Raw genomic sequence first — 16,530 nt, 5'->3', positions numbered from 1 at the left:
AAGTAGGTTTTGTCCCTTGGAAGGCAGCAGCAGCACAGGGGCTCCTTCCTGAGAAAGGGTCATTCTTCACCCATACCTGCTAATCCAGAAGGAGAAGCCAGCACAAGCCTGAAGGCAGATCTAGTGTAGATGAGGAAGGGGAAGAAAGGGAGGGAGGGTATCTAATACTCGTGGTTACTTGTTATAAGGGCTTTGACTTCACATTGTAGGAGCAGCTTGGAAAGCTGAGGGTGGTATTTTCTATATCCATACTCTTATCTTTCTGTTTATATGGGAGATATGCTAGTGCTATTTGCATATAGCAGAATTTTCACATCCTGACCATTTCCAAGAGATGCCCACATGCTCTGCATGTGAACTAATGCTGATGAGTAGTTCTCCACTATCTCTTATTCTGGAAGGGGGAAAGGGGCTGTGGTTTATGGGGTAAATATCAAAGCACTCATGCATGTTCAGTGCACAGGGGTACAGACCAATGCCACTGCCATGTCCTGCCGGGTCTCCTCTGGGCTGAAGCTGTGCAACACTTGCAGGTGGGAAAATGCTGGGGGGCTCAGGAGGATTTAGACTTGCCCTGTTGTTGCTTAGCAGAAGTTTTTTGTGACAAGAGGGGAGAGAATGTCCTTTTTAGAAGCCAGGTTGTCTCTTTTTCACTTAATTTGAAGGACAGTTTAAAAAGTTGTGATCTTGAAAAGGCTTGATTTTGAAGGGCAGAGCTGGGTAGATCCCTTTTTATTGAGTTCTGGTTTGGTTTGAAGCCAGTGGTGTGGTATGTTTCTGTGTTTAATCCAAGGAAATTGAGCTGCTGAATGATTTTTTCTGACATGCTGAGGACCAAATGTTCTGGCACGGGTTTGTGCCAGAGATGTGAGAGGTGATGAGGCTCCAGAAGCCGTTTTTTGCTCACAAGGTGCCAAAACAGATGCGTTTCTTTGATACAAGTAGTTGTTGGGTACATGAGCTCTATATGTGTAGACAAATCAGGCATAGTGGTGATGCCAAAAGCACTTGTGGCATAGCTGTGAATGCCCTTCTGACAAGTATTTTGATTTTCAAATGCAGATGAATATTATCCTTACAGGAAAAGGTCACAGGGATAGTGTTTAAAGCAGATGCCCTCAATTTACAGGACAGATGCACACACATGATTGCAAGCAACACACACTTTCCTTAACTCACATTAGTAGGCTCCACCCAGGTCTGGAATCACATGTGATATTCAGTCTTCAAGTCCATTTATCTTTGGGCTGAGTGTGCTGACTGCAATCCAGCAAGCAGAGGCCACTGCTGCTGTCAGGTGTACAGATAATGGTGCTTCTGGAGCAGGACTGAGGCCAGCTATTTTCACACAACACAGGCTGCCAAACAGCAATCCAGTGGTGAAAAGCTCCTGATATCTTTGCTATTATTAGAAGCAGCCCACAAAATTACAAAGGTGGTAGATGAGCTGAACGTAGAATCCTGCTCTCGGGGACAGTCAGTGAAACTAGCAGGGGATCAATTTGAAACAGATAAAAGAAAGTACTTCTTTAGCAGTCAGTAGTGAGCTTCAGGAACTTGCTACCGTGCAGGGCTGGAGAAGCTGACAGTATCAGCAGATTTAGAGGGGATTAGACAGATTCAGGGACAACAAGCCCATTAAAAAGATAAGGCAGGGACATGCCCTCTGTGGTATCTATCACATCAGCTACTCAGCTGCGATGCCAGGGGAGCACAAGGGGAAGGGGCTGCAGAAATCAGCCAGGGCTGCACACACTCACTAAAAAACATCTCTCTTCCTGCACTGTGTGACAAATTACTGGTCCAAGCCAGCTTCATATATTTAATTTAGAAATGAGTTTTATCCCCAAAGCACTGCACGAGTATTCAGTCACTACAGCATCCTAGATTCCCGTGAGCTGACTCATGAGCTCAAAGCGGCACACTCAAGCAAGAACTGGGATTCTTCTTCATTCCAGGCTCTGATCCTTGGTCCACCAATTCCTCGCTGCATGGGCAGTCCCATTACACAGCTCCTTGCCAGTCCCCAGCACTGCCCCCTTGCTGTGTACTGTGCTAACACATATGCCATGTTACATTCATATTACATTGCAAAATCCTAAAGGAACCGAGGGAACAAATCTTGCATGGGGTGCAGAAAAATATGAAGACAGTGAAAATTAAATGCTAATGAAATACTGTACAAGTGAAGAACACAATAACATCCCATCCACAGCTCTAAAAGCTAAGGATAATTCATGTGTAGTGCAGAAATTACATCAGTTTTGAGCTTTCTTAGATTATTGGAGACTGAAATATTAAACTTCCTCTGCCCTTTGCATTCATTCTTTCCCAGCAATGTAGGAAGTAAGCCAGCATGCCAACTTTTAAGCATAAAATAAAATGAAATTGAAACTGATTATTATTTTTAAGCAATTGCTCTTGAGGCCATCCAACAATAGTGTTTCTAAAGCAGTCCTACCTTTGTTTTCCAACTTGAGCTCCTCTGCTAGTAAGCTGTCTTGTCTGTTTCCAAGCACAAATGCCAGAAATGAGAGGATCAGGGCATCCAAGATTCCAATAATTGCCAGGATATACGCCCAGCGGACTGAACAAGCCCCCAGCGTGTACTTGTCTGTCTTTTCACCACACATCCGTTTTACCTCATCTGAATCCCAGCCATCAGGAAAAATCATACAACCCAGGACGAGACAGGCAGCTTGGAGAAAAAAGAAAAGGAGAACAATGGGATAATGAGACTAAGCTTTCATTTTGATGAGAACCTACAAAGTTATCATTAGAGCAATAGACTTTTTCATCCTGAACTCCAAAGCTAGTTTACAAGAAAACAAGTCATGGAATTACATGCTGTGATTAAGTATTTAATATAAAAACCTAAGATGCAAAGCAACCTCAGTTGCACACCTTGCTTAAAAAGCTGTTACATCCTGAATCCCTGGTCAGGTTTTGCATCAGTACAATCACACTTTCCTTGTGTTACCAATTTCTTCACTGCAGTATGAAAGGACCTCACAACACCAAAAGGGAAAATGGTTAATAACCTGGATATTCAAGAGTAACACTGGGTTACTGTCAACTTGTCAGGCAAACAAACAGTTTAAAAGAGAGGAAAAAAACCTACTTATCATTTCTGGTTATCTGCCCTTTTATCCTAACCCATGAACACTGGACTTCCTCACTATCCACCCAAAGGCAGAGCCTGATACATTCCAAGTGTTGCCTCACAGAGGGCAGCTCCATCCCAGCGCCTGTCTGGTCTGTGCTAAGCACTGTGTAGCCCTTCCTGATGACATTCCAGTCATGGGAGCTATCCCACCACATCTGTAACTGCAATGACATCAAAGCCCTGTGACTGCACACAGATCTCTAGTTCCTCCTGCTTGTCCTCCATACTGCAAGCATTGGTGTACAGATATTTTATGGAAATATTTGATGGTGTCAGTGTCCCAGCAGGGGTGCAAAGGGATCCCCCACAGTCCTGTCCTGTGGTTATGTCTTTGGCTGCTTGTGCTTTGAGACGCTCTCTTGAGCTTTCTTTTGTTACTGGGGTGGTTGCTATAGTTCTCTCCTTCCACATCTTATGTCTGTGAAGCCTGGCTATGTCCCCATTCTCCTTCAAATCCAGTTTAAAGCTCTCTCAATGAGCTCTGCTAACTCCTGACATGAAATTCTTTGGGACAGGTGGACCTTATTTGTTGCTAGCAGGCTTGGTGTTGTATAAACTGACCTATGATCAAACATCTGCAAATTTTTCTGGTAACACCTGTCTTGAAGCCAGGTGGAGTCACCTTCAGCAGGAGAGGAGAGCATACAAAAATAAAGTAGCATAAAAAAATTTAAAAAATAATGATTATTGTCAAATGGGTTAATTTCTTGGTTTTTATTGCACTTAAGAGAATTGGAAAATCCATTTGCTTTCAGTAATTACTTGTATTGCCTTTTCTGACTTGGAAAGAGACACATTTCCATCATTATCCCTTCTATCTTAGTATGGCTGATGAGATACAATGGATCCTAAACCTGATTTTATAAGTCTTAATATTATATTGATGCAATATGCTCAAAATTGCAGGTTAATGTGCTAATTCAGAAGAACGCATTGTGTGGCTTTCAGCCTTTAAAGTTTTTGTTGAGTCAGACCTCTGTTTGGAAATGACAGTTTATGCACCAAGTAGTTTGTGCCGCCAGCAGCTGCTGTCACTGTGGGATTGGTTTCTTGTTGTGACAGGTTCCTTGTCTTTTCTGGACAAGCACAGGCATTATCATTTTACATACCTCTAACACCCACAAAATAAAAACAGACTTACACTGGATCAATATGATAGAACACTGGAAGAGGGATGTGTAAAGAGGGTTCAGGAATGGTAGTTTCCTTTTGCCAGCTACACAATTGCTGTAGACAATGTCTTGAAAGCATATCTGCAGAAAACATCTGGCATGGGGTAAAAGATGCAACCAAGTTCCTCCTGAACAGCTAATTTGTGTGAAAATAAAATAGCTTATGATACCTTCAAGGACAATTAGGCTTAGAAACATGGATGATTAGATAATGACCAATCTACTCAGAACATGCAGGTTGGACAAATTGTAAATTACGTATTGCCTGCCTTAACTCATTTACACAATTACATAAGATCTTTCAAAGACCTTAGAGACGAACAGTAAAATAATTTATTTTCTTGAGCTGCTTAAACACTCTTCCAAAAAGTGGAGTTGCACTCACATTTAATAGTTTCTCTCATACTTGCAAGGAACTCCACTCAAATGATGCAGCAAATCTGCAACCTTCTTGTGCTCATGAAAATGTCCATATTTACCCAGCTAACTGTTGACAAAGTTTCATTTAGTATATCACAGCAAGTACCAAAGCCAGTTTACTTTTATTAATTATCCTCAAAATGTGAGAAAGCTTAATGCTCAGTTAATGATCAATAGATACGAATTTTTCTGCTAATTGTGCATGAATAATTAGCAAATACCAACATCTCTGCTGTTTTTTATTACACAGCAGATCAGACACATTCTTAGTACTTCCTAAAAGTAATTTAACTTTGTTCTTTTGCACATAGGTAATTAAAAAAATGGACTCTTATCTCAGGAATTCAGTGTACAGCTTCCCAGCTGTGCTCCTCAGATTTCCAATTAACTCATCTTTCCTGAATTTTGTTCCTGCATTCTTTGATATACTTGCTTAAATTTCTGGAGTCATTCTGTTGATTGCAGTTGGACTTCTCTTGGTAATAAGACACACAGGTAAATGGTGTCTGGACTAGATTTCTTTGCATAAAGACAGATACCAAGGAGGGGTTATTATTATTTCCTCTTTTCCCTATACAGTTAAGATGCTTTGTACTAGATGACTACTTAGCCAACATCTTCAGATGCAGGAATCACACCTTACCTGTAGAGGGTAACATAAGTAAGAATAGTCAGCCTTGAGTCTTTGTTGAGGAAATATTTTGCACTGAATGCCTTTAAGAACACAGACTTGCTCAATAATATAAACAGGTAATGATTATTTTATCAGCTGCAAGATTGAAAAGACAGACATGAAATCCACCTACTGTTCTACTTTGCATTGCTGGAAATTTTTACATTGAAATTCTGCTACAGAGGATTAGAAGACTTTTCTCTAAAATGAAATTGCTTTCAGTTTTATACAAATTTGTGAACTGGAAATAATTTTATGCAATTTCAGTGAAATTGCTAAGAGATGATTTTATAAGACTAACGTGGGTCCTATATCTTTGTCTAACTTTGACTGCCTATAATGGCAAAGTTACCGAAATGGAAATTTAACAAAAGTTACTGCTGTTTTGCTACTAAGTAGTAATAGTGTTCTAATGAATTCAGAAAGTTTTGGATTTGAAAAGTTCAAAAACAAAATGAAAACCCTTAAATCATCAGTTCCTATGGATTCTTTGATTCAGGTAAGAAAAAAGTTAAGCCTGTACTGGTTAAAAGCAGCCTTCTCTGTGTGATCTGGACACATCAGATCAGCACCACCTTCCTGACAGACAGCCCAGCCCAGGACCTCTGTAGCCAAGGGCCTTCATGATAAATAGCAGGGGAGAATTGATAAACTACTGACACCATTCAGAACCATTTGGACAACTGTAACACTTAGAAGAATCATACCCACATTGTTTTCCCTTTGGTTGCTTGAGAAAGCTCCTGGCAGGATTATTATCTCTGTAAAGGTTGGCCCTGGGTTTCCTCCATTTCTTCCTCTCCTGTGACAACAAGGTGACTTGCTTGTGTTGCAAGGGACTTTAAAAGCCATCTGGTTCACCCACCACGTTGCTCAGAGCCCCATCCAATCCAGCCTTAAACATTTCCAGTGATGGTATCTATAAATTCTCTGGGCAACCTCTTCCAGCACCTCACCACTCAAGCAGCTGCTTTTTCCTACATATTGGAGTCTGGTGAAGCTTTTCAAACTTTAAAAAAATGATTAATAAACAGTAGTTTAATATGCCTTATATATTTGCTTTTCTGCTTAAACAGTCTTTTCTCATGTGAACAGCTAACAGGAACTGTCACATAGTTCTCCTCTAGGGCTGTGAGTGACAAGACAAATTATTCATACTAGGAGAGAGAGCCCAGGGTTTTTACCCCGTGGGATGAAAGGATGCAGATACAACACTTTCAGAGATTGGAAACAGGCACTGAATTGTTGCTGGCACTGACAGATCTGTGACTCTGACCAAGCTAATATTATCACAGCCTGTGCTCTGTGCATGAGCTCAAATGGTAATTAGCAAACAAGTAGCTCACAGTCCTATGGTTGTGCCAAATATGGTGACAAATTAATATGATATCATTGCATGAAATGAGGTTCTATTTATAAAAAAAGCTGACTGCTATGCAGGAAACCAGTGCTGAGAAATTCCCGCTGGCAGGACTCCTCTCTCATCCTCATTCTTTTCCTGACAACAGACCAAATTTGCTTGCGTGTAGAGTATGACAATGGCAAGTTTCTTGATAAAGGAGTAAAAGAAAAATGGAAGGGGAATTATGCAGACCATCTCTTTTCTTTCCATGCCCACACATGCAAGAGTCTTCAAACCTCTGTGGTTCCAAAATGCAAGAAGTTTATTGTTTCCTTACCACTGCCTAAATGCTATTTACAAAAACAGTGATCCACTAAATCTCCAGTAAACTGAACAGAGTTTTTTCCAGCCATGTTGGTGATTAGGATTAGTCTTTCAGGAGCTTTTAGCTGGGAAAGAAGGAAATGCTGAGTGGAGGTGGCTGAAGACACAGGGTCAAACACAATCCTGAGTGAAGACAAAGGCTACACACTTATCAACTGAGACTGATCCAAGTGATGTGGACTGCACTTCTGAGTGGGATAATAATCCTCTGTGTTTATATTTATGTCATGGCTTTGAGAAATGTGCAATTTTGAAGTGAAAGACACAATTCTTTCAATTTATTGATTCTATCCATAGAAATAGTTGTGCTGCATGCAATCAGAGTATTTCTGAATGAACCTTGAAGTTACTTTCAAAAAGTTATTCAATGTTGAATGGGCATCTTTAAATTCTGTCTCAGTGTGTGGCCTTCATCACCAAAAAACCTGTTCCTAAGAGAAGGCTCTTGAACTATGAAGAGCTTTCACAATAACTGTAATAGTTCTTGTGGAATAGTTTCACAATAACTGGAATAAGCAAATGTCACGTATGACTTACTTGATTCTGTGCTTGAAAGCTGCCAGATACAATGTCCACCTTTGAAAAGACTCTTCAGAGAGGTGCCAGCTGGCTCCCCGAGGAGTTGACACAACCTGTTAATTTGTGCATAAGCAGAGTGAAAATTCCTGGTGGTGCTCATAGATGTCTGCTAACCAAATGTCTGCTGCTGAGTATGAGGCACTCAGTGAGACAAGCGTAATGAAATTTAAGATTCAAGAGCAGCTTCAAGAGAGCTGGAGTGATAAATTCCTATCTGGACTTCAGCGACCTGAGCTTCCATTTGGGATGAGGGAGGTGCCCTGTGGAATTTCTCCAGGACATTGATGTGATGTTCCAAGCAACCTCCTCCCAAAAACTAAAGGAACAAAGATTTGTGGGTTAATCTTCCTTTAAAAAAACTTCAAACAATATGTATAATGGGGGCATTGGGTCCAGGAAACAGAACTGTTTCTGATTTGAAGCAAAACCCTAAAGCCCCATGAGGTGAGGATGCAAGAGGTGTCAGCAGTAACTACTTTAATCTAATTATTCTCTTATTTCACACCATCTTACTTGGGAATATAGACAAGAATCTCTCCACAGGATTAAGAGTATTTATAGATAGTGCTAAAGGGGAGAAAAAGTAGGAGAATCTCCCACTGCATTCCTTAAAGACATGATGCAATTATGGCCTTATTAGGGCCTGGACTTTCTGATTAGAATATAGATATATACATATATAAAGAGATATGTGTATTTCATATGTTGATTTTTTGAAAAAGGAAAAAGAAGACCAAGCATTCAGTGACTGGACAGTAAAGATAAAAATACCAATATTGTGTAAAGTGGTAGCAAGGTAGGGGTTGTGGACAGGGGGAGAAAACTGGCTGAGTAGAAAGGTAGCCGACATTTTGATGCCTGCTAGTTATGTTTAGGCAGCAAAATGGAATAATTTGATCAGCTGTTGCAAGATGTGAAACTGGATATAACAGAAATAGGGCTGGCTGACAGCTATATCCAAAGATGAGCACTACAGTTCAGAAAGATGGAAAAAATTGAGAAAATGAAATAATGTTATATGAAGAAAAGTGTTAAACTGTAAATAAGTAGGAAAGAATAGCAATGATAGTGCAATCTACTTCAGTTAAATCAACTGTAAGAGAAATTTCACTACACTAAAGGGATCTGGTTTAGACCTCATGTGTTGGATTCATGTTTGGATAGAGAATCCTTTGATTTGATAGAAACAGAAATTCTGTGTGGGGTTGTATCATCTTGGGAGCATTTAACTTCCAAATTTTGATCATTAGCCACGATAATTAAACTTTGAGATTAATGTACTTCTATGAATAATTTAGTTAGAACAACAACTATATTAGCTGGAGAATAAAGATAATGTAAGAACATCATAGATTTTTATAAGTGTGTGGTAGGTGATTCACAAGGTGGGTCCCAAAAACTCCTCATGAAAGAACACAACTTCTGGTGTTCCAGCAATGATTATTTGCAATAGGTATTTATAGTGCCTTGTCCAGAAAAAAATATGGAAGCTGGGGACTATTAAAGGATGTGGGCCTAATCACTATGTGGGCAAAAAAATCTTTAGAAATGTCATGATAACAAATTGCTAATAGCTGTAGCAGAGGTAGATGACTAACTGATGAAGAATGGGTAAACTGAAATCATAGACAACAAGAGATAAAAATATTTCTTTATGATGAATCAGGTATGGGAGGGGTACAGCTGGAAACCCACTGGAGGGTTCTTGTCAAAAGTTACATTTATGCTGTATCACCTCCTGTGGTGTCGAAAGGCTCTAACGATTTTTTTTTTCTTTCTTCTCATTTTCTCTTTAAAGTATCTAAAATAACCTAAGAACTGTGCCACAACCCACTTGAGTTTTCTGTAGTGTGTCTTTGTACCAGAGGATGTGTGTTACCAGGTCTGTGTGCCAGCTGGGCTCCGTGCCCAGGGATCACAGGAATAACAAATGCCTGTGCTGGGGACCTGGGTGTCCCTTGTCATGCAGGCAGGTTGTCTGATGCTGTGGCCATGCTCAAAAAGCACTTTTCTCACATGCTGCACTTACCATTGAAAGGGTTTATTTTGAATGCTGTCACAGAGGAATGCTACATCTTTCTAATTTAATGTTAACTTCTCTTTGTAAAACCTGTTCTTCAGCCAAAACATATCATGGCATACTGACATGTACTAGATCCAATTAATTAATAAATTCAACACAAGTACTGTGTAGGCTAGAGCAGGCAGACTGGAGAATAGGTGTTAGTATGAATGGCATAGGCCAGACATTTCTTGAGATATATACAGCTGACTTTCCACGTGATACCTGTTACTGATCCAAATAGCAGAGATATTTTAAACAGTTTTGGTAAAGACAAGGAAGAGATTAAAATAACCTTACTTTCAATGACCGTGAGTCAATTCAATTTAAATAAAATGAGAATATGAATAAAAACGTTTCTTAACCTGGGTTTTAATGCATATTTTAGATGGATGAACTTTTTAAAAGTCTAAAGAAACTGCTGACATGGTAACTAGACTGAAGAAATTCATACTAATTGTGGGGCAAACCTTGAATTTTTTTCAGACAAAGATGTAAATTTTATGAAGTATCTAGATGAGATAAATGAAATTCCAGGGACACTTTCAGCTCTGTATCAATGACTAACAATCCCTGTTTCATTCTACCCTCATTACCTGTCTCATTATGTATCTTCCCAAATAAGCCTTGGGAAATAAAAAAAAAGAAAAAAAAAAAAGAAAAAAAAAAGATGTGAGCAGACGCCTTAGAAATTCCAGGAAAAGAAACTTATTAGCAAAGAAAGATACATTTTGAAGGTCAGGTAATCCAAGTCCAAAAGATACCTTTCTAGAAGTCAAGCTGTGCTAACTCTAAGACATATTGAAACAAATAGTCAAAAAATCTTCCCTGAGGTTAATAAAGAAAGAAGAAAATCAGATATGGAGTTGGCCTGGGGTTAATATCTAATTCTTTGCCTTATTTTTCAGTGAAGAGGCTGCTAGAAAAGAGGAGGATGATGCTGTGACTGCTGGGCATGAGCATTTGGAAATGGAAACTCCTGCCTCCAAGTCCACAGCATCAAAAACAATCATAATGTGCTCAAAGTGGAGGAATGCACCTTCCAACCCCAAACTGAAATAACCAACACATTAAATTGTGAAGATGTTAGGAAGGTTTTAAAATCAAATTTATTGTTGAGATAGTGCTGAAGAGCATATGTGTTACCTACATTTTAGGAAAAAAGAGACAAAATTGAGGAAATGAAAAATAATTGGAACAACCAGTCATTATTCAATTTTATCCCAGTTCTTTGAATAATTATTGAAGGAAAAAATTACTAAATACATGGAAAGAAATACAAAGTAACACACTTTCAGAGAGCATTTGATCCTGTGTCATACAGAAACACTAACTGGAAAATACAGAGGTTAACATGAGAATTTAAGGTGTTAATGTATATTTTTCATGGGGAGCTGTCATTTTCTTGCTTGAAAGAAAAGCCTCCAGCTGTTGTGAGGATAGATTGGGCACCTCAAGGGTCAGCCTGGGTATCAAGTATTTAGTGTTTTCATTGGCAGCTTTGGCAAGAGTAGGGTTTTGGTAGTAAAATCCACTAGTGAGGGGCACTATCAATGCAGAAGATTGTTGGGACAAATGATGGAGAAAACGTGTGTTGATCATCCCCTGGAGGACCCTGGGACACCAGCCAGCTGAACCAATGGAAAGGAGTTTTAGCAGTACTAGGGGCAGTTTTATAAGCATAATGTAAGCCCTGGACCCATCTGGTGCTGGTGGTTTCTGAGCTTTAGAAGAGCAATGTTTGCAATGACCAGTTAATCAGAGCAAGGTTATTTTAGGATGTAAGGAGGTATTTTAGGAAAGGTATTGAATGAAGCTGTAACTGCTCATGATAAGGGGACTAGATATGAAGATTAGTAGTTCTTTTCCTGGCTTATGTTCTTATGAGGCGGCTGAGAGATAAATATCTTTGGAATTAATAAAGAATGAAACCTAGGGGGAAGAGCAGCCAAAGAATTGGAAGCTTGATGGAACTACAAAACAAAAATAATATGCTTTAAATCAAACTGAAATGAAAATCTAACAGAATAAATGGGGGTAAGAGGCAAAGAAGCAGTTCACTGCTGGGCTCTCTCACTGTGGTCTGCATTTGTCATTCTCCCCCCATTACCAAAGGTTTTAAAATGTGATAGCAAAGAAAGAAAGAAGAGAGGCATAAAGTGATTTCCTTTTCTTGCAGTCCTCATCCAAGCTGACCTGGCTCTTCTTACAAACACCACACATCTACAACTACCTGGTTTTAGACTTGGGCAGTGCATGCCTCCGACTTGTGTCTGGAATTAATGCAAAATCTAAACATGCTGGCAAGAGAAGAACTCTGGGACTGCGTCAGCCACTGTTTTCAGGATAAAAATGGCAAAATTCTGCAGGCTATTTAGGTAGAAACAGAATGAAGAAGCAAAAGATATTAATCTAAAAAGAAAATTTCTACATCTAAGCCTATAGTGGCATCCATAATAAATACCAGCTTTAGTCTTTGGAGATGAACAACTTCACAGCAAGTAAGCACTCATTCGCAAAAAAGGAGGTGAAAACCTTTTAAAAGCCATGGTAGTGTTGCCTGAAAACAGATCTGTATGCCTTACAGTAAACTGAAGAATTTTATGATTAGTCTGTATAAACACCAGGGAATGGGTCCCAGAGAGGGGGAAGAGCTATTTAACTGAAAGGGCAGTCTTGGCACCTGAACAAATGCATATAAACCATCCAGGAATACATTTAGGCTGTAAAGAAGAAGGCAGTTTTGAATTGTCAGGGGATAGGTTCTGGCACAAACTCAGTAGCTGTGGCCATGCCAAAAAAGTTTGAAGTTGTCCAAGTGTATGCTGTAAACAGTTATTGAAGATGGAATTTGATCAATGTATTAAAAGATTATTAGGATGTGTTTTTCTGTGAGGCTAAATCCAACTACTCAGGGCCTTTAATATAACTGCAAGAACTCAGATGTCTTGCATCAAGTATCTTCAGACCAGAAACCCAGGATCATCACTTTTCTCAGCGTATGAGCTTTGCAATGACTGCAGATCTGGACACACAGACAATGCAAATAGCACTCAAATGAACCTTGGGGCAGGAGCAGCACTGAAGTCAAGCTCCAGGCTTGAGCATTACAGGCATTTTGCAGAAAAGCTTCAGATTTATTTCCCTTTGACCATAAATTTAACAAATCTCTACCTGGCCAAACCCTGCTCTGTAGTCAGCAAAGCCTCTTGATGCCTTCCTTCTCTTCTACAATTACACTCTGTGAAACCAGATCAGCTTGCACTGCATAACCATGGAGTTCACAACCAGCAAAGCTTCCTGACACTGTTACCAAACTCCATGCACACCACTGCCACCTCGGACTGCAGGGCATTGTCTGCATCTCACCTGGTACGTGCCACGTGCCCCTAACAACAGCAGTGTATCAGTAATGCGTTAAGGAATCAGCCCCCGCAGACTGCTGCTTCACACAAGCATCTGCCACGACGTCCTGGTTGTGTTCACAGCTTCATTTACATGACCACTTGAGAGTGTTTGACAGTTACAATTAGAAATTATTGGAAAGAGGGATAACTCACCCATCCAGTACATGAAATAGCACAGGTCAGCGCTCAACAGCTGGGACAGGGAATTCAAAACTGCCACCAACAACTCAACCAATTGTTATCCGACCTCCACTTTGTTGTCATGCCATGAAAGGAACATGGATAATAAAACCACTTGAAAAAGGAAATTAAATTAAATAAAATACACTGGGGGTGGGGAATGTAATTTTCTTAAAGGTTCAGAGCTTCTTGTCCCTCTGTATGGCTGCCCTTGGTCAGGGTGCTGGTGCAGAACGCTGGCTCAGCACTGGGTGGCAGGTGGGGAGCAGTGAAACACCTGCAGTACAAACAGCTGCCAGGCAGATGCCTGTGCCTGCTCTTGGTCACTGTCCAGCAGGAGAAGTCCCTCCTGCAGAAGCTGATTGAAAGATTCAAGAAATTGCTTGGCAGTGGCTGAGATCACTAGCCACTGATGAGATTTCTCCACTGTAAGCTGAGGTGCAGGTTCATGGCCTCTGTGACATTCTCTGCCAAAGCATGACTATGATTCCCAGAATATAATGCATCATGATAGGAAATATGATTTAATGTTGAAATGAGAAGTGTTTTAAGATTAACAATTTATAGGCATTCGACCCTCTCTGTGGGCATGACAGTCACACCCTGTGCCCTCATTTGGAGGTTTGTATTCCCCATGTGCTTTACTGGAAAAAGTGACTTTTCAGATGGAATGACTGAAGTCAAGTAGAAAGATGATAAGACAGACAAATAAATATTCTGTCATGAGCAAGATAAAAAGAAGCAATTGAATGCATGGGGGGAGAAAGATGAAGGTTCTTGCTTCTCTTGTCTTTTGTAAAACATTAGCATTCTGCTAAAAATGCCCTGCAGCTGAGCCAATGCCATGCTTTCCTTGACATGCAGGAGCAGTACTTCCCTTTCTGAGACAGTGGGCAGAACACTATTGGGACAAACAATCCAAGTATTAAATCTGGATTCACCAGTTTCTCCCAGGGCTGGGAAACCTTCCATGTACTCTGCCAGAAGGCTCCAGCTAGCTCTGTATGGAAGAACTACTATCTACCTCCAGACTGGTTTAATTCCCTTTCTTAAAATCAGCAATCTTCCCAAAGCTAGCCTCTACCCAGCACCCCATTTTCTCTGAATGAGGGGACCCATCCTTGGACCTCAAAGTGGTTTGTGAGATAGGAGGAAGGTGGGTCAGGGTTTGAAGCACCTTTATGTTGCAGGCAAGGGGGAGTGGGCAGTGCAAAGCCAAAGGCCTGCTGAGGGGACGGCCAGAATATGAAGAGGAGACAGGGAGCTGGAAGGCAGCAATATGGGGCAGTATCCCCTGAAGTAAAAGGTGGAAGTGGAAGGAGGCACCCTTATTATTGAGTTGGAAAGCTAAGATTTAACTAAAGTCATTACAATCATTTACATCTGTTTTCCCAAGCAGAGCCAGCCGATATTGCAAATGGGCTGGCAGAGAGGCAAGACAGGTTCTGAACAGATGATAAAGGCATTGACTTTTGTATAGTTCCTTTCAATGCCCCTGAGGCACTCATATACATCTTTATGCCTGCACAGCTTGTCATGTGCTATTCTTCACTTATCTCTGCTATAGCTCTTCCTGATCCCTTAGCAGCTTTCCTTGGAAGAAAAGAGAAATGGACAATAGGCCCCGAGACCACTCAGCTGCATTGCTTCTTTATTCAAGCTGACATTTGGCTGAAGCCTTTGCTGCCTTTCAGAAGCTGATGCCTTATAGAACCTAATGGCAGCAGAGGTATCAGGGGCTTTGCCTCCCCCACTGAGCATCTGAGCCCTGCATGGTGGGAGAGCCCTGGGCACGGAGACTGGTAACACTGGAGAGGTTTTTTGTCCTTTGCCTTTTTCCTGTTAGAGGGAGATCTACTCTTACCTAGGGCCCAGCCTATGAGATTGCTGAGCCTTCTAAACTCATTGCATTTGACATGACAGACTTGATAAGTTTTGAAATACTTGAAAAAATATGGAAGAATTCTACATTATATTTTTTTTAATATCTTATTATCTCTATATTAGCAAGCACATCTCATCTTATATTTGCTATCAAGTCTTTCTGATCAGTAATGTGTTTGGTACTACCACAGCAGCCCTTGCCTCAGTGCTTTGGTTATCCTGATACTTCTGCCAGTTCCTAACTGGAAGGGTTAACTTTGAAATTTTGCTTCTACAGAAGTATATTTCTGTGCCTGTAATTTTTGATTCTTGTCAATTAACCCAAAGATTTGCACTATACAGCGAAGTTTACCAGTATAGTATTCAGGAAATCCTTGTGTATCCACACATGCCATTTCAAGTCCCAACTAGGTTTATGATACCCATATGCAGTACACTTTTGAACATTTTGGAAGTCCAGGACATGTAGTATTCTAGTGCTGCAATGCCTCTGAGGTTAAGTAATTCTTAGTACTTCCAACACAGCAAACAACAGTGCTGATTTTCAGCACTGATGCCCAGAAGTCACAGAAAGTAGGTCTTCCTCTGCTTAAAACTTCTAGCATATGGCTATTAATATACCACTGCTGGTGATTTCTACCTTAGAAATGATGATGTATGGTCAGACATTGAAAGGACTGGAACAAATAAGGCAAAACAGCAATGCAAGGCAAAGGGAAAAACCTGACAAAGTCACAAAACACACTGAGACTGACATGGGTTGCCAGAAGAGCAGAGTGGGTACTTGCAAAGCTGTGTATGAAGCTTGTGGGCTTGCTAGGTGACCTGTGAAACCCCTCAGGGGCATATTGCACTCTGGCTCATTCAGAAGATGGAGAACCAGGAGATGTGTTGTTTCCAAAGGGAGTAGGAGGATTCTAACCCAACTGGGTCCAGAGATGGGGCCAGAGGAAAGAAGAGTTTAACTGGGATTGCAATAACCTGTCTTCTTTCAAAAATATTTGTAGGTCCTGGAGTTCCATGTCCTTTTCTATAAATAAATAATGGCTGAAAATGTGTATAATAAAATTGTTTCCTGATGCAACTGCTTTAGTTTAACTCTGATAGGCATCAGGAAAAAATTTCACAAGCAACTCAAAATGTTCCTGAATGCATCAGGCAGCAAGTGCTTCTACCACTACACTGCAAGTAATTGAAAGACAGCATGAAAGGTATTCGAGCATTTCAATAAATGTACAGAAAATATGACATCTGCCTTGTA

General features: G+C 40.4%; 1 protein-coding gene across 6 annotated transcripts in view; it reads right to left on the bottom strand.

Moving 5' to 3' along the window:
• LHFPL3 (LHFPL tetraspan subfamily member 3) overlaps positions 1 to 16,530 on the bottom strand; it is a 232,676-nt gene that overhangs the window by 75,211 nt on the left and 140,935 nt on the right. For 3 of the 6 annotated variants that reach the window (XM_086886719.1, XM_086886721.1, XM_086886720.1), the window contains exon 2: positions 2,462 to 2,698. The exons of the other annotated variants lie outside the window; for them this stretch is intronic. In XM_086886719.1, coding sequence (XP_086742845.1) covers positions 2,462 to 2,698 — 237 coding nt within the window. The remainder of the gene's footprint in view (positions 1 to 2,461; positions 2,699 to 16,530) is intronic. 6 annotated transcript variants of the gene reach the window in all.

Source organism: Cyanistes caeruleus, chromosome 4 (genome assembly GCF_971803275.1).
Source record: "Cyanistes caeruleus chromosome 4, bCyaCae1.hap1.1, whole genome shotgun sequence".
In the NCBI taxonomy this organism is placed as follows: domain Eukaryota; kingdom Metazoa; phylum Chordata; class Aves; order Passeriformes; family Paridae; genus Cyanistes; species Cyanistes caeruleus.
Note: the sequence above shows the minus strand (reverse complement) of the source record. Positions and strands in the feature narration are given on the sequence as shown.